Source organism: Panicum virgatum, chromosome 1N (assembly GCF_016808335.1).
Source record: "Panicum virgatum strain AP13 chromosome 1N, P.virgatum_v5, whole genome shotgun sequence".
Classification (NCBI taxonomy): domain Eukaryota; kingdom Viridiplantae; phylum Streptophyta; class Magnoliopsida; order Poales; family Poaceae; genus Panicum; species Panicum virgatum.
The window spans coordinates 5069513-5095287 of record NC_053145.1 but is presented as its reverse complement, the minus strand read 5'-3'; the positions used below and the strand labels follow the sequence as shown (position 1 = coordinate 5095287).

At 47.8% G+C, this 25775-nt stretch overlaps 4 protein-coding genes and 1 non-coding gene across 10 annotated transcripts; 3 read left to right on the top strand and 2 right to left on the bottom strand.

Annotated features, from left to right (window-relative positions):
- Nucleotides 1-600: 600 nt before the first annotated feature.
- LOC120654758 (putative E3 ubiquitin-protein ligase LIN-1) lies at nt 601-8063 on the bottom strand. The gene is made up of 7 exons (XM_039932394.1): nt 6946-8063; nt 6691-6832; nt 2123-3096; nt 1884-2028; nt 1546-1797; nt 1126-1435; nt 601-997 (listed from the first exon to the last, which is right to left on the bottom strand). The coding sequence occupies exons 1-7, from the start codon at nt 7959-7961 to the stop codon at nt 888-890; spliced, it is 2949 nt and encodes a 982-aa protein (XP_039788328.1). The 5' UTR covers nt 7962-8063; the 3' UTR covers nt 601-887.
- A 2761-nt stretch (nt 8064-10824) lies between these two features.
- Nucleotides 10825-12727, top strand: LOC120654756. Of its 4 annotated transcripts, none has more exons than XR_005667176.1 (3): nt 10838-11236; nt 12199-12322; nt 12416-12727. XR_005667176.1 is itself a non-coding variant. In XM_039932392.1 (2 exons), exons 1-2 carry the CDS (start codon nt 10931-10933, stop codon nt 12291-12293), a joined length of 324 nt encoding a protein of 107 aa, XP_039788326.1. In that variant the 5' UTR covers nt 10825-10930; the 3' UTR covers nt 12294-12727. The 4 variants fall into 4 exon arrangements, 2 of the variants coding, with proteins under 2 accessions (XP_039788326.1, XP_039788327.1); XR_005667177.1 differs by having other exon boundaries at nt 10840-11236; nt 12431-12727; XM_039932392.1 differs by having other exon boundaries at nt 10825-11236; nt 12276-12727.
- A 2982-nt stretch (nt 12728-15709) lies between these two features.
- On the bottom strand, nt 15710-19744 carry LOC120654755 (protein JASON-like). 3 transcript variants are annotated; one of them, XM_039932391.1, is made up of 9 exons: nt 19498-19744; nt 19322-19376; nt 19147-19220; nt 17714-17806; nt 17562-17632; nt 17248-17459; nt 16481-17079; nt 16304-16386; nt 15710-16148 (listed from the first exon to the last, which is right to left on the bottom strand). In XM_039932391.1, the coding sequence occupies exons 1-9, from the start codon at nt 19552-19554 to the stop codon at nt 16103-16105; spliced, it is 1290 nt and encodes a 429-aa protein (XP_039788325.1). In that variant the 5' UTR covers nt 19555-19744; the 3' UTR covers nt 15710-16102. The 3 variants fall into 3 exon arrangements, with proteins under 3 accessions (XP_039788325.1, XP_039788324.1, XP_039788323.1); XM_039932390.1 differs by having other exon boundaries at nt 16304-16380; nt 16481-17459; XM_039932389.1 differs by having other exon boundaries at nt 16481-17459; nt 19498-19742.
- Nucleotides 19745-20019: 275 nt separating this feature from the next.
- On the top strand, nt 20020-20134 carry LOC120657892. The gene has a single exon (XR_005668424.1). It is a non-coding gene; the product is annotated as a U5 spliceosomal RNA (small nuclear RNA).
- Nucleotides 20135-22308: 2174 nt separating this feature from the next.
- On the top strand, nt 22309-24436 carry LOC120654754 (4-hydroxyphenylpyruvate dioxygenase-like). Its single transcript, XM_039932388.1, has 2 exons — nt 22309-23506; nt 23996-24436. The coding sequence occupies exons 1-2, from the start codon at nt 22377-22379 to the stop codon at nt 24180-24182; spliced, it is 1317 nt and encodes a 438-aa protein (XP_039788322.1). The 5' UTR covers nt 22309-22376; the 3' UTR covers nt 24183-24436.
- The last annotated feature ends 1339 nt before the right edge of the window (nt 24437-25775 follow it).

The following is a 25775-nucleotide window of genomic DNA, read 5'->3' as shown; positions in this document are numbered from 1 at the left end:
AGGTGGCAGTCAAAGATTTCAATGACGTTGAAGAAATTTTCCATGTTCTAAAAAAGCCCCTGTCGGAGTGTCGGTCTATGGTCTTGCAAAGAATTGGATAGGCCTCACGAGGAACACTTTTGTGTGCAGTACCCGAACAATTCTCGTATTTCAAATGAGTCCACTTTCGCTCTGGCTTGTCAGCCAGCAGTGCCTTTCTCTTATATCAAATCAGCATCAGCTACCAGCCACCAGCAGAATTAACAACAAATCAACACCAGCTACTAGCCACAGCCAGCCGAACAAAACGTTTGACGTGGAAACAATTCTCGCGTCCCAAACAAGATTACTTAGTCAGACGAAGGGCCTAGAAATTGCTCTCGCCCTTATCCAGTTGCTGATACGTGTTGCATGAATTGGACCAGACCAACCTCCTCTCTCTCTCTCTTTTTTTTTTGAATTTGATTTAAGCAGTTGGACCAGATCAGCCGTTGAATCCGTCATAAACGAAATCATAAATATGGAAAATTTAAAATGCTTTCGCAAACTCATTGCAAACCTCCTACAAACTTGTTTGCTGGTGATGATGCAAAGGAGAGTCCAATATTCCAAAACAAATCCTTGTGCAAAAAGATAGACTTCCTACTTCTGATGATGTGAGATCCAAAGGAGCATGTCAAGGCAGGGACAATGTACAGCTGAAGAAATGAAGCCATTCACAGACAGAATGTAATCTAACAGCGAAAATGAAGTTTATTGAGAGGGAAAGAAGCTATAAGGCTTTACATATCAACAGAACAATTTGTGTACAGAACAATGGCTATTACAACACTTTTTGTAACCAATTACTCAATTGCATGCTGGTGTGGTCTTGATCACTGATGACCAGACGACCTTGCAATTGCAAGTCATCTGCAGCAGGCAAAGAGGAGCTCCTTTGCAGTCCAGGTCACCTCTGCAAGATCCTGCAGTGACTCGATCGTCTCTTTCTTCAGTGGGAAAACCTTCTCCATGCATTCTGTCAGATTACAAATGGTTGGCTTAAAACGATTCAGCACGCGATAGATCGCAAATATATATTTTTTTAAAAAAAAGAGAGATTGCAAATGCAATGAAAAATGAGTGTTGCTAACTTTGGAAATGTACCTGGATGTCTCACAACATTCAACAGGGACAGTGAAGCAAGCACCCTCTCCTCCAAAACTCTGTCATAGCTTAAGCTATCTAAAAGCTTAGGCGCAAGAATGGAGCATGCTAGAGGCTGGAAATCGTTGCATCCACGCAGTGGTGAGAGGGAGCTGCTCATCCATGTTATGGTGATGAGACAGGATCGACTCAGACTCGGGATTCCATCGGATATGCAGTTTGACAGTGCCATGAGGAACCTTTTGCCCCCACTGTTCAATAACATTGAGGCAAGTTTCTTCAGACGTTCTTCAACCACCTTTTCTTCTTCCTGGTCAATAGCACAAACATGATCGTTAAAAGAACAAGCAAACATAAACTGATTTACTCAGCAAATTGTAAGGTAATCAGAAAACATAGTTTTCAGATATTTGAACATACCGCTCGAACGCTCTTATCTTTGAATATCTCTGTTCTCCTAAAGGATTCAAAGAGGGAATCGTCTAGACCTGCTCTCTTTAGTAGCCATGCTTCTGCTATGGGTTCTCCTGAAGAAGAAAACCGCCCAGCCAAGATTAAAAGCGCACGAGCACATTGTTCTTGGACCTTTCTGCTCTGTGAACTCTGCTCCAAAGCAGCTATCATGGCATCAATCGCCTCCTCTCTGTATACGCTGTACTGCAAAGGATCGCCCTGCAAGAAAACTGCTGTATGGGACTGTACAAAATATTGATAGCTTGTCTGATCAAAGGAAGAAAAGATTCATCTGGAGATGGTACCAGGAGATCAAGCTGGAGTAGCAGGACAGCTGCTAGTGGATGCTGGACAAGAGGAGCCTGCTGGAGATAGACCAGCAGAATATGCATTGTATTCAAGCAGCCACTATTTTTCAACTCCCTGAGGAACTCCACAATTTTGGTTGTTCTGTTAAAAGAAGGATGAACTAGTTCAATCTCAGGGATATTTTACAGATATTTTTCAGAATATTAATGTTACTGCCAATATAAAAGTATTTCACCTATTAAGGCAGACCAGTTCACTCATCAAATTAAGGGCTGCAGCACTAGCCTTCTTTTGATTTCCAACAAGAAGTTGAACAATCGGTTCCTTCTTCAGATTATCGGCTAAGTAGTGTCTACAATTGCCGTCAGCTCGAATACATGTGGTCAAGAGAGCAATGCAGTGTCGGCTCTCGCGAGCATCACCAGCTTCAAGTCTGCTAATGAGGAGGTCCAAACCACCTAGTGCAATCATCTGCTTTGCATTCTCAATGTTTCTATCGACATCAAACCCCATAAGAAGCTGATCTAGGAAATAGAACGCAGCAATTTTTGGTGCGCATTTTACAGAAGACAGAGATTGCACCTCATCACCACACTCCAATATGTGCAGTACTAGTGGTATCCAGTCCAATGATAGCATCTGCTTAGCTTTAGGCTTCATCATATAGAGCACTATAGCGGCCTTCAGGAACAACTCGTTGCTTCTCAGAAGTCTTAAGAAAACCTCAAGCTGTGGATCTGCATTAAGCACAATTTGTCTAATCACCTCGTTACCTAACACCAACTTTCCCATTATCAAGATAGCTGACTCCAGTACAGCATCGTCTTTGGAGGTGAATGTAACCTCGAGAAGCCCTTGAATAAAAGAGGCACATGACAGCAGGTTTACAAGATTAGGGTCCCCTTGCAAGGTTGAACATGCTCTGGCAACTTCGTGCACAGCATCCTCGCACTGCCTAAGGTTGTCTGAATTGGACACCACAGAAATTGCTCGTTCTAGAGTCATTGTTAGCTCGTCATTGTCCAACTCTTTCTCGACAGACAAAACTTCCTTCTTTGCTGTCTTAGGATGATTGATAACATTCCTACTTATATTGCCTTGACAGGAGAATAGTAGAAAAGAGTATGATTTCCGTTGTGTAGGTGCTGTTTCCGGAATAGCACCTTCTTTCTGAGAGCGGTAATGCTTTTCTTGGAGCCCCATTTTACTCTGTCTACTCAAAACAGGCTTAAGTTAAATAACTTCAAAGGTCTATGCAGGAGTAAAGATTCATATTCCATGAGAAATGAGTATTGGAACTTTAGCATGCTTGAAATATAAATGTCCTGGACGATAGAGAAACCATAGGAGACGTTCATGAAGCTTCCATTTACATGTATAATAATGCCTGGTGCAATTGCTACGAAACAGAATTAACAACAAGAATATACTTGTTTTCCTAGTGTTGCATTATCAATACTAGAAATCATATTAAAGTCAGTAAGTCTGCAACATAACGACACAACAAAGTGAACAATAAGATTGGATGAACAGAAACATCTAGAAAAGCTGTTTATCAGACACCAAGAACAGTAGCCAAATTTTAGAAAACACTATATTAACAGTGTTTTTTTCTAAAACAAGAGAAGAATTTGCTATCATCATTTTAATCCAATATGCAAATCTCAAATCAAGATCGAATTTTTTTATTACTACCTGTGAAATCAAACAAGGCACAAAGGACACACTGTTCTTCAGTTCAGTGGAAACTTTTTGAACAGAGCAGTTCAGTGGATGCTAAAAATAGGACTGTGGTCCCTTGCCTACAACCATAAACAACTAGGAATCTAGCCAAAATTTCATTGGACCCACGGCATAGAAAACAAATATGATACTGTACTGAGATCAAATAGCTGTCTCCTTGGCTCCATTTTCAGATTGGTAATCAGTGACCACGATTCGTCACTTGTAACACCCCAGGTATTAATCACCCATAATTAAGACTAAGCCCAGCCATTAGTTTTGAGAAAAACCTAAACGATAAAACTCACTGATCAAATTTTGTTGGCTCAGTTCAGTCGGACCGGTCTGACCGGTCGGGGAGACCGGTCTGACCGGTTGAACCTGTTTTGTGGGTTTTGGGCCCACATCATTTAAATCACTATTCTCTCTCTCAACAACTCACTCACCCTCACCAGAGCCAACTCGAGCCCAAGCTCCCTCTCCCTCCCCTCTCACCCCAAGCCCTAAACTCCTCAAATCCTCCCCTTCCTTTGATTCCCAAGGCCAAGGAAGGATCGAACCGGCGTGGGGGAGCTTCCTCTTCGTGATTCCCTCCCTGGGGAGCTGAGGATCCAAGTTCTTCGCGGGGGAAACACTCACCCAAGGTATTTTAGCTTGTGATGGTCGATCTCTAATTCTAGATGTTTTTAGGTGGTTCCCTCTGATCAAAAACCTCTAAAGGTATACCTGAACTAGTGCCTAGAAGGATATTGGAATTAGTGGGCGATTTTTGCCGCGCCAAGGATTCTAGGTTTGATCTGGGCAGGACCGGTCTGACCGGTCGGAGAGACTGGTCTGAACGGTAGGGGTCCGGACAGTCCGGCCATTGGTTCGGATACTCCGGGTTTGTGGTGGTCTAGACATTCCGGGTTTAGGCCCGGAAACTCCGGACTTGGGAGTCCGGATACTCCGAGTAGGTGTCCGGATACTCCGGATTTTTGGTCTTGAGTCGCACACAGGCCAGACCGGTCTGACCGGTTTGGTATACCGGTCCGACCGGTGTGGCAGTGGCTGAGAGGGGTTAGTAAGGATAGTTAGTGCAAATAAATGAAAACTAAGTTGGGTTATTGATTACTTATAATTTTTGCAAATCATGCATTCATTCTCTCATATCATATGCATATGCACACGTGTAGCAGCCGCAGCGGAGGAGATTGTATACGAGGTGGTTGCGGAGTCACAGGAGCCGCAGGGGCAAGCCCCGCAGCAGGAGGTCCGTGGGGAGTCGTCCCAAGGCCCATCTCACCCTAGCACGGAGCAGCAGACTCAAGGCAAGCCCCGGTGCATGTCCTATTATTTTAAATTATGACATCTATATACGTTTCTATTACTTGTGCATTACGTTTCAGGAGTTGAATTGGAACCCTAGTTGCATGATCCCTAGGTTCCCTTGAGTTATACTAGTATGTATAGAACGATAGAAGTGCTATGCTTAATGGTTCTCGGTAGAAGACGAGTGATCTCTGGTCACTCGCGAGAAATAGGATGATTAGAAGTCGAGTAATTTCCGGTTACTCGCGAGATACAAGATATATTACTATTTCAGTATATGAGTTGTTGAATTTGATATGTAATGAAATGGAGAATTGAGACCGGACGGGAATGATGAGGATATGTAGGTATGGCAGCAGGACATGGTTCTTGGGTGTCTTAGTCCCGTCTGAGTCGGTTAAGGACCGTATCGTTGTTGGCCTGCTGATCATGTTTGAATTTCTACTAACCGCATACCGGGAGTAGGAGGTAGTCTAAATCGGTAAGCCGAGTACTGCCTTGCTTCGAAAGTACAGGAACCCGCACCCAACTCCTGGGGTAGTCGAGTAGTCGCGGAGAAATGAGGATGCATTGTTTACTTTTGGTGGTCTCACGTTGAGCTCGGCTGACCATATGTCGTTGGGCTGGTTCCTGTAGTTTGAGGCGGGGAGGGGAATGGTTGGCATGTATAGTCCGACGGGGCAAATATGTGCCATGTTGGTTAGGTCCACCTTGCAAGGTTAAATCGGATCGATTCGCCGTCAGTCGCTCTCGGATATGAGCATCTTGATCACTGCGTCGCATCGTAGTGTTATGACGAGATGATGAGTATATTTATATACATATGATGATGAACACATTGAATTATTGTTGATTTCACCACCATGTTTGCTATAGTTGGTTCATGCAAATATTAGAATAGAGTTAATTTGTATAGAATCTGGGGCTAAAATACTGAAAGTAAGGAATGACTTTAGTCGCTCTTCTGCAAAATAACCACCAGCCAAAAACCTTGCATGTCTAGATATGTGGGCTAAGTTATACCCACTGGTCGGGTAAGTCTTGCTGAGTATTAGTTGCTCAGGGTTTGTTGCCACCAATTTTTGTTACAGGACACCAGGACGTGGATTTCTGCCCCTGCTGTGTCAAATTTATCCGCCGTGATGCAGAGGGGTGGGAAGTGGTGGAGCGAGACCCCTAGACTAGGGAGTTGTCGGGTTGCACACTTGTGGGCAGGGAGTGCAACCTGCCTGTTTTGTTAGAACCGGTCTGATCGGTCTGTGGACCGGTCTGACCGGTAGTCTCGGTGGGATCCATGCAGACCGGTCTGACCGGTGGTGTAGGGGCAGAACACTAGTATAGTTCTAGGTTCTTTTCCATTTGAAATTTGGCTACTCCATTGTAAAGTTGTAAATTATTTGGTTTATGTAAAGTATGTTCACTATTTGTGTATTTGAACCCAGTTTGTAAAACTCGTTGATTATTATCGTATGTCACCTCTTTGTATTTTCAAGTTTTTGTCATGTTTGTACCATCTGCGCCCACCTTCGCGTGGGACTACCGGTGTTGTTTCGATCGGGCCGTGGGTTGAGAAAGGACCACCAAATTAAGCCGTTAAGCTAATGCGTCCGATGTATTCAAATGACGGCCATTACGCTTAATTAGAGTTTTAATTTGGCGGTTCCGTCACATCACTTTTCTAAAAGATGCCAACACTAATTTGACACGCCAACGAACACATACTACTATGAGGTTAATCATCATGAGAAGTTAAAGGAACTGTTGACTCACATGAGCAAGCTTCTCCGTCTTCAAGGTCACTAAATTATCATTCAACTCCGCATCCAAATCCAAAACCAATTCAGTCTCATCGTCTAGCTTTGCATCTTTGACATCATCCAGCTCCAATGCCGTACCGAAAACCGCATTGTACCTGAAAAAAGAACAAGACAACTTTTCTTTTAAAAAAAACGAATACTAACTGACCGGTTACAAGCTGCAAACTTCTTCCCAATGAAATCACAAGTCGTTGCAATGTTCACCCACAAGTTTCTATTGATGGAGCTCCTGCGCACCGAAGCCGAGTGCTTCTCGCAGGCATGGATATTTCCAGGCACCGAAGGCAATGGCACAGAGGGGAGAGGTGGCGCATCGGCCCCTGACTTGAGCCACTCCTTGTAGTACATTGCAAACTGAGCCGTGCCACTGTCCATGTGATCGTTGTACAGCCTCTGCAGGGTCTTCATCCTCCTGCACCGGTCGGCGGCGTCCCAGTCGGCGACGAGCTCGACCTCCTTGGTGAACCAGACCTTGAGGTGGAGCAGGTGCGGCAGGAAGACGTGGTCCCAGAGGTCCGGGAGCAGGTCCCGGCGCGCGAGGCCCGGCGCGTCGGCGAACACCTGCAGCAGGTGGCGCGCGGCGACGCGGTCGTTGCGCTCCATCCGGTAGACGACGGAGAGGTAGAGCTGCGCGCACGCGGCGAGGTGGGAGTTGGGCACCCCGCAGGTGGTGGTGGTGCTGCGGCCTCCCGCGGCAGCGGCGCCGGGGCGCGGCGAGTGGAGCGAGGCGACGACGCTGAGGAGGCGGATGGAGTTGCGGAGCGAGCGGATCTTGGCGTCGCGCGGGGCCGCGCCGTCGGCGGCGAGGCGCTCGATGCTCTCGATGCCCAGCTCGAGGTTGGCCAGCACAGCGCGCCCGGCCGCCGCGTCCTCCGCGGCGGCGGCGGCGGAGGCGGGCGCGAGGCAGGAGGCGCACTTGTCCCGCAGCCCGCTCCGGAACTCGGCGTCCTTGAGGAACCGCCCCGCGTACGCGGCCAGCACGGCCACCACCGCGCTGACCGCGCAGCTTCTGCCGTCGGCGCCTTCAACTTCGGCCGCAACCACCTCCCGCTTTCTGGCCGGCGGCGGCGGCGGCGGCGACACGTGCCTGCACGACCTCGACCTCGACGCGGCGCGCCGCGGCGAGCGGGAGGCGCGGCGCGGGGCCGGCGGCGCGTCGTCCTCCTCGACGCGCTCCCGCGCGAGCAGGTCGCGGAGGGAGGACGGCGTCGGCGGCGTCATCATGGCGCTTGGGCGCTTGCTGTCTGGAGCATCCGCCGCGCAATCGCTCGCTCGCGCCTGCGCTTGAAGCGGGAGGAGAGGGCTCAGCCTCAGCTCATCGGCTGCGGTTGGCTGCCTGACGAGTGGAGTAGTAAATGGGAGCGGGGGAGGCCGCTGGCCCAAGTTAAAGCGTGGGCCCGACGCTGGCGCCTGGGCCCCACTGGGCCGTGTACCCGCGCATGCAGCGGTGCAGGGCAACGGGTCGGTCAACGGCAACGCGTTCCGTTTTCTTTTTTCCCGCAGGTCCGTATTGCATGGCACGAATAAAACAGTGGTAACGGCAACAGGGAGGCGTGCGACGTGAACAGTGAACCCGGGAGGTGCATTTTGAACAACCGTGACTCGAAGCCAGTGCGCCCTAGCTACTTAGCACAACCTAAGCCTCGATCAACTTGGAGTAAGATAAGAGGACAACTAAGCCGAGTATGGCCGTGTTTAGATGTTGTAAGGACAAAACGCAATTTTTTTGTAAATCGCTTGCATGGTGTACTAAATGTAGTTGAAAAATAAATCGCATTACACAAATGGATTGTAAATCGCGAGACGAATCTAATGAGCATAATTAGGACATGATTAGATACTAAATTGCTACAGCAATGCTACAGTAACATGCTCTAATGATGGATTAATTAGGCTCATTAGATTCGTCTCGTAGTTTACAGACATGATCTGTAATTAGTTTTGTGATTAGTCTACATTTAGTACTTCAAACGTTGAAGTTTCTTTTGCAAAAACACAAAATGCAAAGTGAACTAAACACACTCTATATTTGTCTTCCACTGCCGGGGTTGGAAAATGTTAAAATTTACCAACATTTATATAAATGTTGGTAAATTTTTAGAAATCCTAGAAAATCAATTTATCCGTTCACATCTGAAATTTACAAATACCGGGACGTGACAACCTCGTTGGCCTACCAGGTGATTCGTCGGTGTACACTGTTTGCTCACTGCCATGGAATATCTTTACTTACAAGCGATAGACGGTTTAGTAGGTGATCAAGGCAGCCAGTGCGGATAAAAGAAACACATAATGGAAACTCAGGCCTGAAAATGTAACGAAACGATTCGGAGATGGATCGGGGACACAAGGATACAAGCATATTTTAAGTTAGCTAATTAATTACGATGAAACTTGCACACAACACGTAATGGCACGGGTCTCTCCCCAAAAGATTCAATTCAAGCGCAGATGCACACGCATCCACGCATGCAATGCAAACACGTTTGTGTGGTACGTACGTGCCGAGACTAAACAATCCAACGTTAATTAATTGTTCATGTTACTAACGCGATCTGACGCCAAAGGATACGCCACGCAAGCGACAAGCATGTATGGAGCCTGAGGGGGTGGTTGCTGCGTTGGTTCCCGTCATCGTCACTAACCAAACAGCATCGATCATATCACTACCACGCCAGTTAACAACTAGTAGGACCAGTAAATATTCGAAAAAAAGTTAACAATTATTAGCACGACACGATCGAGGGAGCTCGTCCTGTGAAGCCATAGTGATCGCGTGGTAGCTAGCTCGAGACATCCAGGAATATAGATGAGCAGAAGGCCCGAGGCCCGGTAGCCCGGCCCAAGCACGGGCGACCCGGCATGGCCCAAGCACGGCACGGGCCCGAAGACACCGGGCCCGGGCTAGGGACGGCATGGGTGCCGGGCCGGGCTTGGGCCGCCAGGCAGGCTTGTCGGGCGGCACGGCCCGCAATTAGTGGAAGGCACGGTAGAGGTCCGTTAGCTTATATATAACTATAATTATGTATTTATATATGAACTTATAACTTGTCATTTGTCAATAAGTTAACTTATAGATGTAACTTATGTGTTTTTTTAATATTTATGAACTTAATGATATTTGAGAAATGATATTTAGCTTATACGATTCTTTAAACATTTGTGAAATTGATATCTTCATATGTTTATGGGCCATTTGGGCCGGCCCGGCACGTCATTTTGGCCGGGCCATTTGGGCCGGCCCAGCACGAAAATAGGCCCATGGGCCAGCCCTGGGCCATTGGCCAAGCACGAAGCCCGGGGCAGCCCGGCACGGTGGCACGACGGGCCAAACTTGGCCCGGCACGATCGAGCCGGGCCCGGCCGGGCGGCCCGTTTGCTCATCTATATCCAGGAAGCAAGCGGACAAAGCAAGGCTCGCGCTCCTGCGTTGCAAAAGCAAACCAATGTGCCGCCCGGCCTAGTAGCTACGGCACACTCCGGTCAGCATACACTGGTGATGATGAATTGATGATTGATGAGAGTGTTGCTCACTGGTAGTACCAGGCAGTTGTTTTGTTCTTTTTTTTTTAATAGCAACATCTGCTGAAGACAGTTTGGGCTGCTGCTGGACTCGAAGGCATGTTGCCATATGTTTGTTCACAGCGTTCAGAGAGTGATTTGTCTGGTTGCTTGTCTTGCTTGAGAACTGTGACTTGAGATCAAGGTTATTATTATTCAGGCATAGGCACCAGTGCTGTGCTGGGGGCTGCGAGGCAGATAGATCGAGCCAACAGGTGGAGGACACCTCGGTCGGATCCTATGTTTTTTTTGTCCCCACTCGTCTACGTGCTCCCATCGTTCTAATTTATATTCCAAATTATATATCATTTTTGTATATCTAAATACATGTTTCTCTATATATCTAGACATAATAGTAGCTAGTTGTGGACACGCAAGCAGCAGGAACTCGAACTCCTTTACCTTTTCCTTCCAAAGGTTCGTCGAAGAAAAATAGTAGTTCCATGCATGCATGTTGGCGATGCACATGATGAGGTGGTGGTGGATCGATACGACTCATGGCGATGCAACGCAAGATTACTTCGCCCTGTTCACCGGTTCAGCGAAACCGTGTACCGGCCCGCACCCAACCCAGATGGACCCGCCGTTCCGGTCCCTAGCGTGGGTTGAAGCCGGACCGGTATGGACCCCACATGAAGGAGGAGGTGGTCCACTGGTTTGCGGGTTCGACCCGTGAAAACCACGGAGGCCGCGGAAGCCAAACCCTACGCATCGAGGCTACAGCGACGGGCGGCGACCGGCGGCCGGCGACCGTGACGAAGATGCCGCGCGACGGCCTCGCTCGAGGCCTCGAGGTGGAGGCTGCACTCGCGGCCGAGGCAGCGTGGGAACTAAAGGAGGTTGTTGCATCCATGGATGGGTCCTTGAATATGGATGCGGACTCGACGCTGGATCTCTCCATCGAGCTCGGCGGTGATGGATCGATCTCCGCTGACAAGGTTTGCCTTCCAGCCTTCTTATGTCAGATGGCTTCCTTTTTCTTCCATGTTTGCTCCTTGTTCCAGGATTGTCTTCTACGATGAACCCTAGCTCAGTTCGAGCCCAAGATTCAATCTATAGGAAGTCACTTTCCCTTTCTGCCGTTCATCTAGTAGCCGCTTTGCTGCGTTAGTTTGAGATGCGAAACTAGGTGGGCAGTGATGGGAAGGATGGATTGTGCCTTGCTGCGCCTTTTTTTTTGGGCTTGCTTGGATGAACACCTCACTTGTGAAATTGTTGTGAGATTTTTCTCCTTCTTTGACGAACATTCACTTGTGCAAATTGTTTGGTTCAAGGAATTTGCGCACTGGAAACAGTCCGATTTGTGGAAATGTGTTTCAAAGTTCCTTGCTCTGTAGATTAAGTTGGTAGACCAGTCCAAAGGTTGGCGTGTTGAGCTGATACGTCCTGGTGATGAACAAACATCATTCGTATGTGATGTTGTGTGCTGTTCTGTCTTTTATTAAAACCCTTGAAACTATTGAATCTGCTGTTGTAAGTGGATATAGAGGGTTTCTTCTTTCTTGCTGGTGGGGGATGGATAACTCGTGAAAATGGCAGCTGATGAATATTAGTTGGAGCAGTGAAACAAATTTATCGGCAGGTAAAACAAAATTTATCTGGTTGTCTTCTGTGTTTCAGATCATCAATGTTTGTGATCCTTATCCCTTTGTAAGAACTTTGTTATTCCAAATATGTAAATAGTTAAATGGTCTATGTAACAATGATCGAAAGACCTAGAATTATATATATGTCGTTTTGCTTTTTTTTATTTCTTTATTTGAACATGTAAAATACAATACCTTAAGTTTTCTCTTGCAATTTATGGACTGCAAGGTAAATATATATCACCTTTTGTTGTATGATCAACATTGATATAACATTCTAACTTTTTCTTATTACCTGCACGGCTTCAATATAGAGTCACATGGGGTGAAGAAAGAGACGCAAGCTCAGTTTATCGATTTTGCTCCTCTTGTTTCCCGATGGAAATATCAGCATTGCAGTATCCCCTAAAGGAGAACCTTGAAGCCACAGAGATTAAGGTATTATATTTTTTTTACTTCTCTAGATATGCTGTAAGATTTGTGAACATGATGCTCTGAAAAACATATAACTTGTAATGACTGTTCTTGGAGTGGGGGGATTGTCAGGAACGATGACACAATTTTTAGGCTGAAATTGAAGAGCACGTGGGGACCATCAACCCAAGCAAGCAGAGCTGAAGGACAACACAAGAATGTGCTTAGCCACTAGTCTTATCTGCATCTTTAATAGCTTCTGAAATCTCAACTTGTAACTGATTACATATAATGTTATGGACTTATGGTCGAACCTTTTCGGTTAACGTTGGTTCAGTTTTAGTCTATCAAGACAATTCTAAATCAGTATTTATGTTGTAGGGCACTGTCATTTTCTTTCATGTTGATAATTCAATTATTCATTATTCAGTTTGCTTTTTTTTCACAAAACTGAAGCTGCAGCTTTAATTGCGAAGGGATCTCGGCTCTAAAGCATTCAAGTTTCAGATTTAGCTGCTAACTCAGTTTTGTATTAATTATGTTTACATTCATTTTTCAGGCACCAAGTGCATTAGTTTGGGTCTGTGCCTCTGTGGACTGTATGGTTCCATTTCCTTTTCATTTGATGGTAGAGGGCTTCTTTGTTTAAACATATGAACTGCATTTTCTCAAGTTTCCACTTGCACTTTAGCAACTTCAAGATAAATATCTATCACGTTTTTGGTATATTATCACCATTGATCCAAAAAAAATTTAGTGCCCGCATGGCTTAATTAGTTACAAAAGAGTCACACGGGGGTGAAGAAAGAGATATGAGTTCAGTTTGTCGCTAGACGGATCTCGCACAAACAGCACAGCACGCCAAGCACGGGTATTCAAGTTGTTAGTTAACTGCTACCCGTTGCAATCCATGAAACCAGTCAAACCAACCCAACCTAGCATATTAATTTAACCCAACAGCAACCCGTGCAAATCCAACCCACACCGGACCAATATATCTTCGTTGGGTTGGCCCGGTAACAAACCGGAACCCGGGGAAACCAGCCCATGAACAGGGCGAAGATTACTGCAAGTTGGCGAGGAAACGACACGGGTTCCGCCGTGGCGGACGGATCGATCTGGAATCTGGGCGCGGGCCTTTTCACCGCCTCCGGTTTTGGCCGGGGACGCGCGTGCCGGCCAAGCTGCTGCCACCGCGGCGCGTACCCGTGACCCTGCAGCGCCACTGCCACGGCATGCGATCCGGGGGCCAGAGCTATAGATTATGCAACCATCTGATCAAGTAGGGTTTAACAATCCAATGCATGCATGGGCCTCTCTAGCTCATCGAGTCATGCATCATCGGCTTGCTTAACGATGCTAGTAGTAAGATTGTAAGAAGCACGGTGTCAGCTGGAGAGCTGAAGATGTCATCATCATCATCAGAGCCGAAGGTTTATTTGTCCCGTCATCAGAACTGAACTGTGCATGCAAATGCAGCCATGCGTTTGGTTCTCCAGTCCGCATGGTTGGGGGTGGCCACCAGCCCGCCCACCGTGCATGGACCGCCGGCACCTACAGCTCGGTTGGCCGGGATCGTCCGCGTCCGCGGCCGGTGCGCCCCTAGGAACCTCGTGTTCCCTCGCGCGTCTTTTGCCCCGAGTGGGCGGGCGGGGCGGGCCTGCCCCGCCCCCGATTCGATCTGAAGGTGTCAGATCCTGTGCCCGCTCGCTGTCGCTAGTACTGCCAGTGCGACCTGCCTGCCTGCGCGTCCACCTCCCGTCCCCTACCCATGGTTGGTTCTTGGTTGCGATCCGGCCGTAGCCTGTAGGAGCACCGTTTCGGATGGAATTCAGGTCGATCGGTAATTTGAAACCTCGCCGTCGTCAATACCCGTCGCCGGCCGCCACGGCGTGTTTCAGGCCGGCCGGCAGGGGATGCAGGGACGCATGGCCCTTGGCCTTCTGGGTTGTATTTAGTTCCTCCAAACTTTCCGTCACATCGAAACATTAAATATAGCACATGACGCATGCATGAAATATTAAATGTGGATAAACAAAATAATTTATTGCACAGTTTGAATGTACGTTGCGAGATGAATCTTTTGAGCCTAGTTAGTTCATGGCAGGACAATATTTACCATATAAAAACGAAAAGTGCTATAGTGCTTTTCAACTTCACTTTTCACAAACTTTTTGTATCTAAACACAGCCCTGTTCAGTTGGCGGCGGCGCCTTGAAGGCCGCAGCTACCGTCGATCGGGTGGCGCAGGCAAGAGTGGCAGCCGCAGGCCGGCCCTACCGCGCGCCAGGGCTGTGGCCGTCGTCGTCGTCACGCGGCGTTATTGCAGGCGGTGGTGCCAGCGGCGCTGCAGGTAGATTCGCGGTACATGGCGCCGGCATGCTTCAGTCTGTGGATTCCCTGCGTGACGTGACGTGAAGTTTCCTGCGACCAGACCGCCACCAGGCGTCCAGGCAGGCACTGTGATCCTGTGAGCCAACATCTCCTCTGCGCCCGGCGCTAGCTGCCCAGCAGGCCAGCACGGGTACGGGCCGCGATGGTGGCGTGCGCGCACGCCGACGGCCGGGCAAGGTTCACCAAACTGGTGGGAAGCGGTCCGTTCCGGTTTGGTCCGGTATCCAATTGGCCAAAATTCAAAATTTAAATTTAAATTCAAAAAATGAAAAAATTCCAAAAAATTCCTAAAAATACTTCAAGGTGCAATGAATCTAATAGTGTCAAATTTTCTCAAAAATTCGTTCATTTAGTATAGTTTGCGGGGATTTAAAGTTAAATCAAAAAAAGAAAAAAGAAAAAAGAAAAAAATGGGCCGGCCCATTAAAGCCCACCGGTCAAACCGGCCGGTAAACCGGTTGCACGGGAGCTTTTGAATTTGAATTTGAATTCAAACCGGTCAAAACCGACCGGTAAACCGGTCAAACCGGCCGGTAAACCGGTCGGAACCGGTTGCATGGGATTTTTTGAATTTATTTGAATTTGAATTTGAATTTTGGCCAATTGGATACCGGACCAAACCGGTCAAACCAGTCCGGTAAACCGCTACCGGTCGGAACCGGTTGCATGGGATACCGGACCAAACCGGTCAAACCAGTCCGGTAAACCGCTACCGGAGGACGGCGGTTTGACCGGACCGGTCGGTTCGATTAACCCTGCGGCCGGGAGGGTCCAGTACTCCACCGTGCCTGTCGTTCAGACCTCAGGCTCTGCTACAGAAGTCTGCTGCTCGCGCTATCTGGCAGTGGCAGCTCTCGTCTCATCTCATCTCGTTCGAGATGAGGTAGCAACAGTCCCGACTCCCGACTGACCAACAAGCGGCAGCTCACAACGGATTTCAAGGTATGGCTACCAATCCCATATTTGCTGAAACGACTAATAAAGATGGAACTGGTCAAAAAAAAAAAGACAACGGCGAGGCAGCGAAAACCACAGCTAATTTTTTTTTATTTTGAACATGCCATGGACAATTTTATTTTAAAGAAACGGAATAATGCTGACTTGTATTGACACCACGCACCATCAACAGTTGATGTGGCCACATACACCACTTCGGCCCCCCGCTACAGCGCAAGCTTGTCCAGCGACGAGCGGAACAAATAACAGCCAGCCAAGGGCTGGTCACCGATTCACGAAGCAGTGCTGGATGGGGTTTGGACACTCGATTCTGTACTTACAGATGCTGTGCGCATAGTCGATAAACACGCACCGCCTCCGAAAATTCACATTGAGCTGGGCAAGACCACGACCATTTTTAGACAGTTCATGGTGTCAGGGACGCGCTTCTCCAACTTCTCGCAAAGGCTCTCTCTACTCAGAGTTTTCCTCAAGGTGGATAAGCTTCCCGTCGATTTTCCTGCGAAAAGGTACCACCACGCAGAGCGTTAGTAAATCTAGGTGACTTTTGCTTTGCGGATTCACATGTAATAGTAGGATGTGGAATGTGAAAACTGATCCATGGACCATGGACACCATCTTGTACAAGCAGATGCAATCAGGACTGCAACAGACCTTTCATGGAGCGGTTTCTCATCAGACAAAACCTTCATCAACCTTTCCTCAAACGGCGTGGCATGCCAATTGACTTTCTGGTCCTGACAACAGAAAAGGACTGGGGTAAAAAAAGTTTTGCTCTACTTAACTAACTGCGCTTTTGCAAGGCAAGGCGGGAAATAGATGAAAGCATACCTCCTTGTACTTGGTTGTGGTGTTTGGAATTCCATTACCATCCCACGCCTTGGGCAACACAGGGGTAGGATTGTCATTGTCCCAGTTCAAACCAGAAGCTGTAAAGATAGGCACATCGAAAATGCTCTTCTCAAAGCATAATTCTTTCCAAACCTTGTCTTCAGTGTTAGCGTAGCGGTGGCTCTCATCATCTGCAGATGTTTGCTTTAGCCAATAAGAGAGGCTTGAAACACCATGCTTTCCATGTTCTGAATTTTGGTTCGGTGGCTCTCCACTTTCAAACAGCTGTTGGTTGACATCCTGACCCTTGGTTTCCTCTGGAGATATGACTTCATCCAGCTCTTCACAGCTGTCGTGAAGTGGCAAGGATTCAGATTTTGGTGATTCTGTCTGTGCGGCAGTTGAACTTGCAAATGTCGGCGGAGGATTCTCACTGAAATCTGCGCTCAAATTTCTTCTCTTCGGAGGATTGGATGCTACCACAGGCGACTCAGCTTTTACTTCCATCCACTGTAGCTTATTCTCAATTGGTCTCAGAACAGGGTAAATGAACTGCCTGCTGGCCCTTGCACGCTTTCCAGGCTTTGAAGTCCCCATACATGAAGTGTATAATGTTGCAGGAGTCTGGATGTCAACTCTGAGCACCAAAGGGGTTGGATAAGGTGAATCACTAGAATCAGTCTTCTGGTCAATGATATTCTCAAATGAATGATTGTCCTGTGAGGATGATCGATATTCTGATTCCACAGGCTTTGAAGTCCCCATACATGCAGTGTATACTGTTGCAGGAGTCTGGATGTCACCTCTGAGGACCAAAGGGGTTGGATAAGGTGAATCACTAGAATCAGTCTTCTGGTCAATGATGTTCTCAAATGAAGGATTGTCCTGTGAGGATGATCGAGATTCTGATTCCACCCTGAGAATTCCCTCATCAATGTTCTGCTCATGAATCAGCTTATCAGGCTCGTCAATTTTTGACCTGCATTGAAGGGAGGGGGGGGGGGGGGGGGATGCAGAGTCATAGTAAATACACTAGTCTACAAGGATTCATACATGAAAAAGAATGAAGGTGGTTATTTACACTTCGGATAAGTTCCCTTCGAGTAGGTTTGTCTCTCTCATCACTTGCACATTGATGGATGTGTCATCGATCTGTTTGTAATAAAAAAAAGAGAGAAGATATCAGACTGAGAAATATAGAACAACATTGCAGAGTGCAGACACAGTCCTTACCTCTTTAGTTTCTTCTGAACTACCTGAGCTTGGAACTTCGAGAATTTCTGGTGGAGTTTGTGATATTGTGCCACAAGATTTAAGATAATTTGCCTAGTTATCATCAAACATCATGAAAATGCATTTTACTTGGGTTAGCAATCATGTAATGTATATGAAATTATGAATGTAATTGCATGTGGCTTCAAAATACAAATGAAATCACAAAAGGTGAAAGGTGATAACAGTTATGCAAATAAAAATATAAAACATAAACAAAATGGTCATCCGTAAAGTTTTCAAGCCAGAATATCTTAGCCACAAGTTCACAAGTTACAACTGGCAAGACCCAACCTACATATACTATTATAATCTGATTTGATCTCAGGCAACCATCTCCCACGTATCTATAAGTATAAAAAAAATATATGTTTTAACAAGAGTGCACCAGAAGGGGGTAGTAAACAGATATGCATTGAACACAATATCTTAATATACTATCACAGTGTCTGAAGGTCAAAAAATATAGCAGAAGCTGACTGCGCACATAGGTGTAGGTACTCATGAGGGGAAAAGAAAGAGCTTCTGTAACTCTAGCTTTCCAATTATCTTTTCAGCAATGAGGCAATCACTTTCATTGGAAAAGAAATAGCAGAATATGTCATGGCTTTAAAATAAAAAATAGTGGTAGTATTTTGATCAGTTGATATGTGCGTGTTAAAAAAAAAGAACTTACAGGGCTTGCTGCACACTATTTACATCCAGTAACTTTAATCAGGGTGTCACATATGCTGAATCCTTTCAGAAAAGATCACAAACATTGACTTGGCATAATAGAGGGAAATTTTCTACAGCTAAGAGTCAAAAAAGGCGTAATTCTGGTCCAGTTGTAGTCCTAGCAAAAAAAAAAAAAGAACTTACAGGGCTTGCTGCACACTATTTACATCCAGTAAATTTACATAGGCCAGAGAATCAGGGTGGCATATATGCTGAATCCTTTCAGAAAGGATCACAAACATTGACTTGGCATAGGTCATAATAGAGGGAAATTTTCTACAGCTCAGAGTCAAAAAAAAGGCGCAATTCTGGTCCAGTTGTAGTCCTAGCACTGTATATTCGAACTGAAACAACACGCCATCATCCCAAACTTCTGCATGATAATCACCTACCACCTAATCCTAACTCACACATTCCACACCACTTTGCCTAGGAATACTTGTAGTAGCAAATTAGTAACTCTAGTGCAGGTAAAGTACAGTATGCCTGTAGCATGATAGGCACCTGAATTTAACACCTACAAACTATCCATGACAACAACGGAAGCAGTAAAGACATGACAAAGAAATGGAGTACAATGCATGTCCGATTCAAGTTTCGCCACTACTCGTCTCCAGTAAGGACTGAATCTACTATATTTCCACACATTAAGAAACACAGAAGAGCCAGGCCAGTACCTCTCTCAGGAACTCCTGATTGACTCCTCCGCCATTAGCCGCCTCCACATCCAGCCTTCCACTCGCTTCAATTTCTAAAAAAGATGTTACCAAACCCAAAAATTAAGAATTCCGTAACATACCTAAAGTTCGATTGAAACAACAAAACTTGGCACAGAGAAAACACAAGCCATACTTTTCTCATCATTCAGGAAGGCGTCCCCGAGCCGGCTCTCGCGCACGAGTGGATCCTGCAGAGAGCAAACGCGCAAGGAGAATCAGAATCACATATCACCACCACCGGCACCAATAACCGAACGGAGAAAACCGAGACGCGCGAGGAATTGAGTGGTCGCAGGCGGACTCGCTTACCTGGAGATCGCCGGACCGGTCGGGGCCGCCGCGGAAGCAGGAGAGGAAGCAGCCCATTGCGGCGCCGGAGCTGGGGAGGAATCCCAACACACCGCGCGTACTGACCGCACCGCCGCCTACGCTGAGGGTTCGGGCTGGCTTGCTAGGGTTTCGGGATCGGGGCGCGGAGGAGCGGAACTGGAAAGAGTAGGCGAGGGGCGAGGGGGAAGCCGCCGGTTGGCGGAGGCAGCTGGATTTGAATCGACGCGGAGGGCGAAGAGGGAAAGTGAACGGTAAGATCCAGCCTGGTCTGGGCTTTGTGGGCCTCCGACTGCTGTTGTTCCAGATCAAAAGGATTCATGGCCCAATCGCGAAGGCCTCCGGCCCTTTTACGTAACCACAGTTTTTTTATATAGTTTGGGTAGATGAGAGGGTACCTTACTACCTAACCACTTCGATTAGTCCCACACCGCTTGCTTTGCAGAGAAGAGCGTGGCTTACTGTGTTCTTATGGGTGGGCAACTGCGGCGTCACAACACACGGAGCTGCGTGGTGAGCACAGAGCGAACTATTCTTTCGCCTTTTACTAAAGAATACCGTGTGCTCGCCACACAAAACAGCATACCCTTATTTTTGGAGGGTGCTCACTCTAGCGAGGGGGCGCCCAACAATTCAAAATCTAATTTTTGGAGGTTAATTCAAAATCTTTTTTTTGGAGGTTGAGCGAGAGGGCGCCCAACAATTCAAAATCCAACTTTTCTTTACGTTTTCAATTTAAATATAAATAAATTCGTGTCGTCTTTGGTTTACAGGTCGTGAAGTTGTACACTCTTCTGTTTTTGGCTTCTTGCAGCAGCATCTGGGATGTTTTTGTCACTCACGGTTGTAGGCTTCTCGCAACAGTCTTCAGTGATTGTTCGGTCTGTCATCTGTGATGTGTTTTTGTCACTTGCGGATGGGCGTGGTGACTCAGCTTACGTGCAATGCAAGAAGAGTGCGTTTTGGTTTTGAGTTAGCAGAGGTGAGACGTTAAGGCTATGTTTGAGCAGAGACAGTCAAACATGGAACTGTGCAGCGCAGCATGGGCAACAGATCGGATGCATATCCTCACGGGGCCTGGACTCTGGACCATCCATTGCTTATCCAACTAATGCAATGCAAACGTTTCGATCCCCTCTCGCAGCAGGATGATGCAGCCAGTTGAGGCATGTTTTGTTTGGTTACCCATTGCACGAGGCATGTGTTTTCCTGCATATACTTAAATTTTAGGGGTTTCCATAATAATATTCACGTGAGCCTATCTTATTTATTTTTCAAATTATGTGGAGTTTCAAGCTTGGACATGAAACTTTGTATGGCATCATATCATAACCTCATCCACAAAATGCTGAGTTCTCTAGGAATTTTTATATTGCAATTATTTTTTTATTAAAGTTAAAAAACCAAATGAGGCCTTATATATGATTCTAACTGAGTTTTTTTATTCACATATTCATCCACCTTTGCTTCTCATCTACTCAAACAACAACAAATCATACCGGATGCGCGTTCCCGTGTGTAACTAATATTATGCGAGAGGAAGAAGGCCAAGGGAAAAAGATAAAATCGGTCAAACATTCATGGAGTAATTGAACTCTACAGTTCTTTTATATAGGAAATTCCACAAAACTATAACCACAAAAATATTACCATTTCCTCTCCCCTATTTTCACACTGTGCCGCAGTACAAGGCTGTTGTTGTTGATACTTGGTAGTACCACCCTAGGCCAGTCAGCAACTCATCACCTTCACAAGGCACTCCTCGCAGAAACTCCGGTTATGTCTTCTCGCTGCTTCTCTCTCTTTCTTGCTGCTACAGGAAAAAAGGGAGAAAAGCATGCGACCGCCGTTTCCGGCGGCGATTCCTTCGATCCCCTTCCTCTCCGGTGGCCGGACCGGCACCGGAGATGGAGGTGGATCTGGGAATCGCCGTGCGGATGTGTATAGTCTAGGTTTCTATTGTTCTAGGGCTAGGGTTTGCTCGCCATTTGTAGATGGTGGAGCTAGGGTTTGCCGAGGGAGCGGTGGTCCTCTGCGGTTTGTGTTTCCGGGTGTTGTCGGCGAGGCGGTGGCGGCGGCGACGTCGTGGAATAATGCTCCAACTCCTCCTCGCCCCGGCGGTGCTTCACTCCGGTGCCGCCGGCGAGTTTGGGAGCTTTTGTTCAGGAGTCCGGGCTGGAGCTACGTCGTCCTTCAGGTGATGTTGTTCCTGGCCCTTTTCGTCAAGGATGCGGGGTGTGCTGTGGGTGTTGCGGATGGTGGCCGGCTGGATCTGGCTCGTGTTTCCCATGGCGACGGCGGTCGTCAATGGCGAGTCAAGATCCAGGAGCTGGAGGCGTTGGGGCGCAGCCCCGGTCGATGCGCGACCGCCGAGGGCTTCTTCTATTTCGACTCCAACAAAAGCCGATGTGCGATGGGGACTTCTTCAGCTCACGGGGGCGCTCGTCTTCTTCGACGGCGGTGGTGACCGGCGACGAAAAGCTAGATCGCTGGTGGTTCGCGAGGGATCCAGGGGTGTGGTTGTAATTTTTCTTTTTTTCAAGATCCTTTGTGTTGTTTGGCTTGGACAGCTGTCCATATATCCTCTACGTGCGTATCTGTACCCGTATGTTTTCCTAACCCAGTAATACAGATACGTATTATATATTAAAAAAAACTCATCACCTTCACGGATCGGAGAGCCCACCCACCACCAAAGGACCAGAGGACAAATCCCACCCGCAACCACAGAATCCTCTGTCCACGTGGTCTCATCCCCACCCTTTATTTTACCCCACCCACACGGCCACACTCACCCCAAGCCAAAAGCCGCAACTGCTGCAAGCTGAGGTCGCCACCACGCCCCCCGAGAGCCGCGCGCCATGCCCCCGACCCCGACCCCCGCCGCCGCCGCACCCGGCGCCGCCGTGGCGCCGGAGCAGGCGGCGTTCCGCCTCGTGGGCCACCGCGGCTTCGTCCGCGTCAACCCGCGCTCGGACCGCTTCCACGCGCTCGCGTTCCACCACGTCGAGCTCTGGTGCGCCGACGCGGCGTCGGCCGCCGGCCGCTTCTCCTTCGGGCTCGGCGCGCCGCTCGCCGCGCGGTCCGACCTCTCCACGGGGAACTCCGCGCACGCCTCGCTCCTGCTCCGCTCGGGCTCCCTCGCGTTCCTCTTCACCGCGCCCTACGCGCGCGGCGCCGACCCCGCCACCGCGACCCTGCCCTCCTTCTCCGCGCCCGCCGCGCGGCGCTTCGCGGCCGGCCACGGCCTCGCGGTGCGCGCCGTCGCGCTCCGCGTCGCCGACGCCGAGGACACCTTCCGCGCCAGCGTCGCCGCCGGCGCGCGCCCGGCGTTCGAGCCCGTCGAGCTCGGCCTCGGCTTCCGCCTCGCCGAGGTCGAGCTCTACGGCGACGTCGTGCTCCGCTACGTCAGCTACCCGGACGCCGCGGGCGCGCCCTTCCTGCCGGGCTTCGAGGACGTGAGCAACCCCGGGGCGGTGGACTACGGGCTCATGCGGTTCGACCACATCGTCGGCAACGTCCCGGAGCTGGCGCCGGTGGCCGCGTACGTCGCCGCGTTCACGGGTTTCCACGAGTTCGCCGAGTTCACCGCGGAGGACGTCGGCACGGCGGAGAGCGGGCTCAATTCGGTGGTGCTCGCCAACAACTCCGAGAACGTGCTGATCCCGCTCAACGAGCCCGTGCACGGCACCAAGCGCCGGAGCCAGATACAGACGTTCCTGGATCACCACGGCGGCCCGGGCGTGCAGCACATCGCGGTGGCCAGCAACGACGTGCTCAGGACGCTGCGGGAGATGCAAGCACGCTCCGCCATGGGCGGCTTCGAGTTCATGGCGCCTCCGCCGCCCAACTACTACGACGGTGTGAGGCGGCGCGCCGGGGACGTGCTCTCGGAGGAGCAGATCAAGGAGTGCCAAGAACTGGGGGTGCTGGTGGACAGGGATGACCAGGGGGTGTTGCTCCAAATCTTCACCAAGCCAGTGGGGGACAGGTAAAAAAAAGTCATCTTTTTTCAGCGTTTGCATTGCATGCTGCATGTCGAATTGCAAAAGGAACACCTCGCAAAAAAGAATCGCAAAAGGAACAATTTCAGGTTTTTAATACTCAACTATTGACTGGTTGCATGCATACTAGCTACTTTTTGCATGTATACAGAAAGGTATGTAACATGAGATTCTGCTGGACTGGAACTCCTTTCATGGATTGTGACAACTCTAAAAGGGAACTGAAAACTGAAAGGGGGTGTGCAGAGTGACAAGTATATGTGCGTTGCTTCTTGCAATCATATCCTATCTCTCAACTGATAACATACTAATCATCATCGATGGTAATTTTCACTTTAATTTTGAATCTTGGTTAAAGATGTCAGGGTTAATGCTCTAATATGGGACTCAGTGCACTTCTGTCCACACCAATGCTATTGTCATTTCCTATACCTCTATGTGATTCTGGATCTAATTGGATCTGGAATGCCATACAGGCCAACGTTTTTCTTGGAGATAATCCAAAGGATTGGGTGCATGGAGAAGGATGAGCAGGGGCAGGAGTACCAGAAGGGCGGCTGCGGCGGGTTCGGCAAGGGAAACTTCTCACAGCTGTTCAAATCCATTGAGGACTATGAGAAGTCCCTTGAAGCGAAGCAAGCTGCTGTGGTTCAGGGATCCTAAATTAGGAGCTTGAAGATCACCAGTTGTAGTGCTTTGTATTATGGTGCAAAACAAAAGACGATGCAAGAAATAGATGTTGTGGTTGTTGAATATATGAAGTAACCATGTTATAATCGGTGTAATAGGTGGACGAGAGGAGAAACCATAATATTGATGATACATTATTTAGCATCTTTGTTGTCCAAGTTTGCATGGAAATAAAATGAGGATCAGCATGAGGAACGCTGATTCTGTCCCTGGGATGCTTGTAATCAGCTGGTGCTATTTTTTGTTTATCAGAAGCTAGTTGACCCTTTGCATCTGTCCAGGTAACCCTGCATCCTGATCTACAGCAAATTGCATTCAGCAACCTGAATTCCTGAAAGAAGCTTTCAGAAGTAAAACCATATGAGTCCATATGGCTGGATGTATCAGGTATTAATGTTCTCATCTTGAGTTCTGTGACATTGAGTTGCCTAAAATGGACTTGGCAACTCGTGATTCAATTGCATTTTGCCAATCATCACTCATCATGTGCCATTAAAGACGTCTCATGCAGAGTAACACAAACCTTTATGAAGGTAAGCGACATTTACCAGAAAAGTACCAAACCATGTCCAATGTGGCATGTATGCTTGAATTCTGTTAGAACAGAGACAAAAAGAAAGAGGGTAGCACACCTTATTCGCAGGAGCAAAACAACCTGGAGAACATGTAAGCATGGCAACCCTGCAGAGCATCAAGCAGAGGGGTGGTCTGTGATGACTCAACGACATCACGGTTTCTCCATTTCTGCACCATCCTTTCAGCATCCAGTGCAACCTGGTGCTGCAGCACTGAAGCAGCAAGCGGACTGATCAAATTGAGCCTTGTTGCAGCAGATCAGAAATCATCCCTCTTTCTTTCCCAAAAAAAAAGAACACATCCCTCATTGTCACAAATGTGTGCCAGCTTTGCTGTCTCGCTGTCGAATCCATCCAGTCCACATATCAACCCAAATTTAGGTGCATGGTGAATTGACACGCTCTTAGAACTGAGGAACATCCGCCGAAGATCAGCAACCAGTGCTAGCATCATAGTTAAACTCAGCGACCAAGTACAAGACTAGAATGCAAAAGACATGGAATGGAGATAACCTGTAAAAGTTGATCCCCTAACGCCAATTATCTCTTCAGCATATTGCAGTGGTATCTTCATTGTCTATCTAATCTGAAAGCCAAAATATGTAACAGCAAGTTCTGCAGATGAGACTGGGAAAGATAAACCTTTAGTTTATATTTTCTGAAAAGGAAAATGGCATGGAAACGAAAAATTCAAAAGAATTTGGGTATAACAGCTGAAAATTCAAAACAAACAAACAAGATGACAAAATATTTTAGCTGTAGCTACAGGTACAGCATAAGAACGGTTATTAACTCATCGGTTGCCTGGCTGATATCTGATGGGTAAGAGTCACAGAAAGATGGACCATGTCATACAACAATCTACTGCCTATTGGGTTACCATAACCTCGCTGATAAGATAACAAAAAGTCCTGGTTCACCGCCTGAGGGTAACCCTCGCTACATGTGACAAATTAAGGTAAAAGCAAGACATAAAGTATCACTAATAATA

What these genes read in the sequence shown, in the direction of transcription:
- LOC120654758 (XM_039932394.1), bottom strand. Translation starts at nt 7,961, where the DNA reads ATGATGACGCCGCCGACGCCGTCCTCCCTCCGCGACCTGCTCGCGCGG. An exon ending in AGCTCCATCAATAGAAACTT is followed by an intron (nt 6,833 to 6,945) that starts GTGGGTGAACAT and finishes TTCTTTTTTCAG; the next exon opens with GTACAATGCGGTTTTCGGTA. An exon ending in GAACTGGTCTGCCTTAATAG is followed by an intron (nt 2,029 to 2,122) that starts GTGAAATACTTT and finishes TTCTTTTAACAG; the next exon opens with AACAACCAAAATTGTGGAGT.
- LOC120654756 (XM_039932392.1), top strand. Translation starts at nt 10,931, where the DNA reads ATGAAGGAGGAGGTGGTCCACTGGTTTGCGGGTTCGACCCGTGAAAAC.
- LOC120654755 (XM_039932389.1), bottom strand. Translation starts at nt 19,554, where the DNA reads ATGGGCTGCTTCCTCTCCTGCTTCCGCGGCGGCCCCGACCGGTCCGGC. An exon ending in ATCAGGAGTTCCTGAGAGAG is followed by an intron (nt 17,807 to 19,146) that starts GTACTGGCCTGG and finishes GATGATAACTAG; the next exon opens with GCAAATTATCTTAAATCTTG. An exon ending in GAGAAACCGCTCCATGAAAG is followed by an intron (nt 16,149 to 16,303) that starts GTCTGTTGCAGT and finishes ACCTTTTCGCAG; the next exon opens with GAAAATCGACGGGAAGCTTA.
- LOC120654754 (XM_039932388.1), top strand. Translation starts at nt 22,377, where the DNA reads ATGCCCCCGACCCCGACCCCCGCCGCCGCCGCACCCGGCGCCGCCGTG. An exon ending in ACCAAGCCAGTGGGGGACAG is followed by an intron (nt 23,507 to 23,995) that starts GTAAAAAAAAGT and finishes AATGCCATACAG; the next exon opens with GCCAACGTTTTTCTTGGAGA.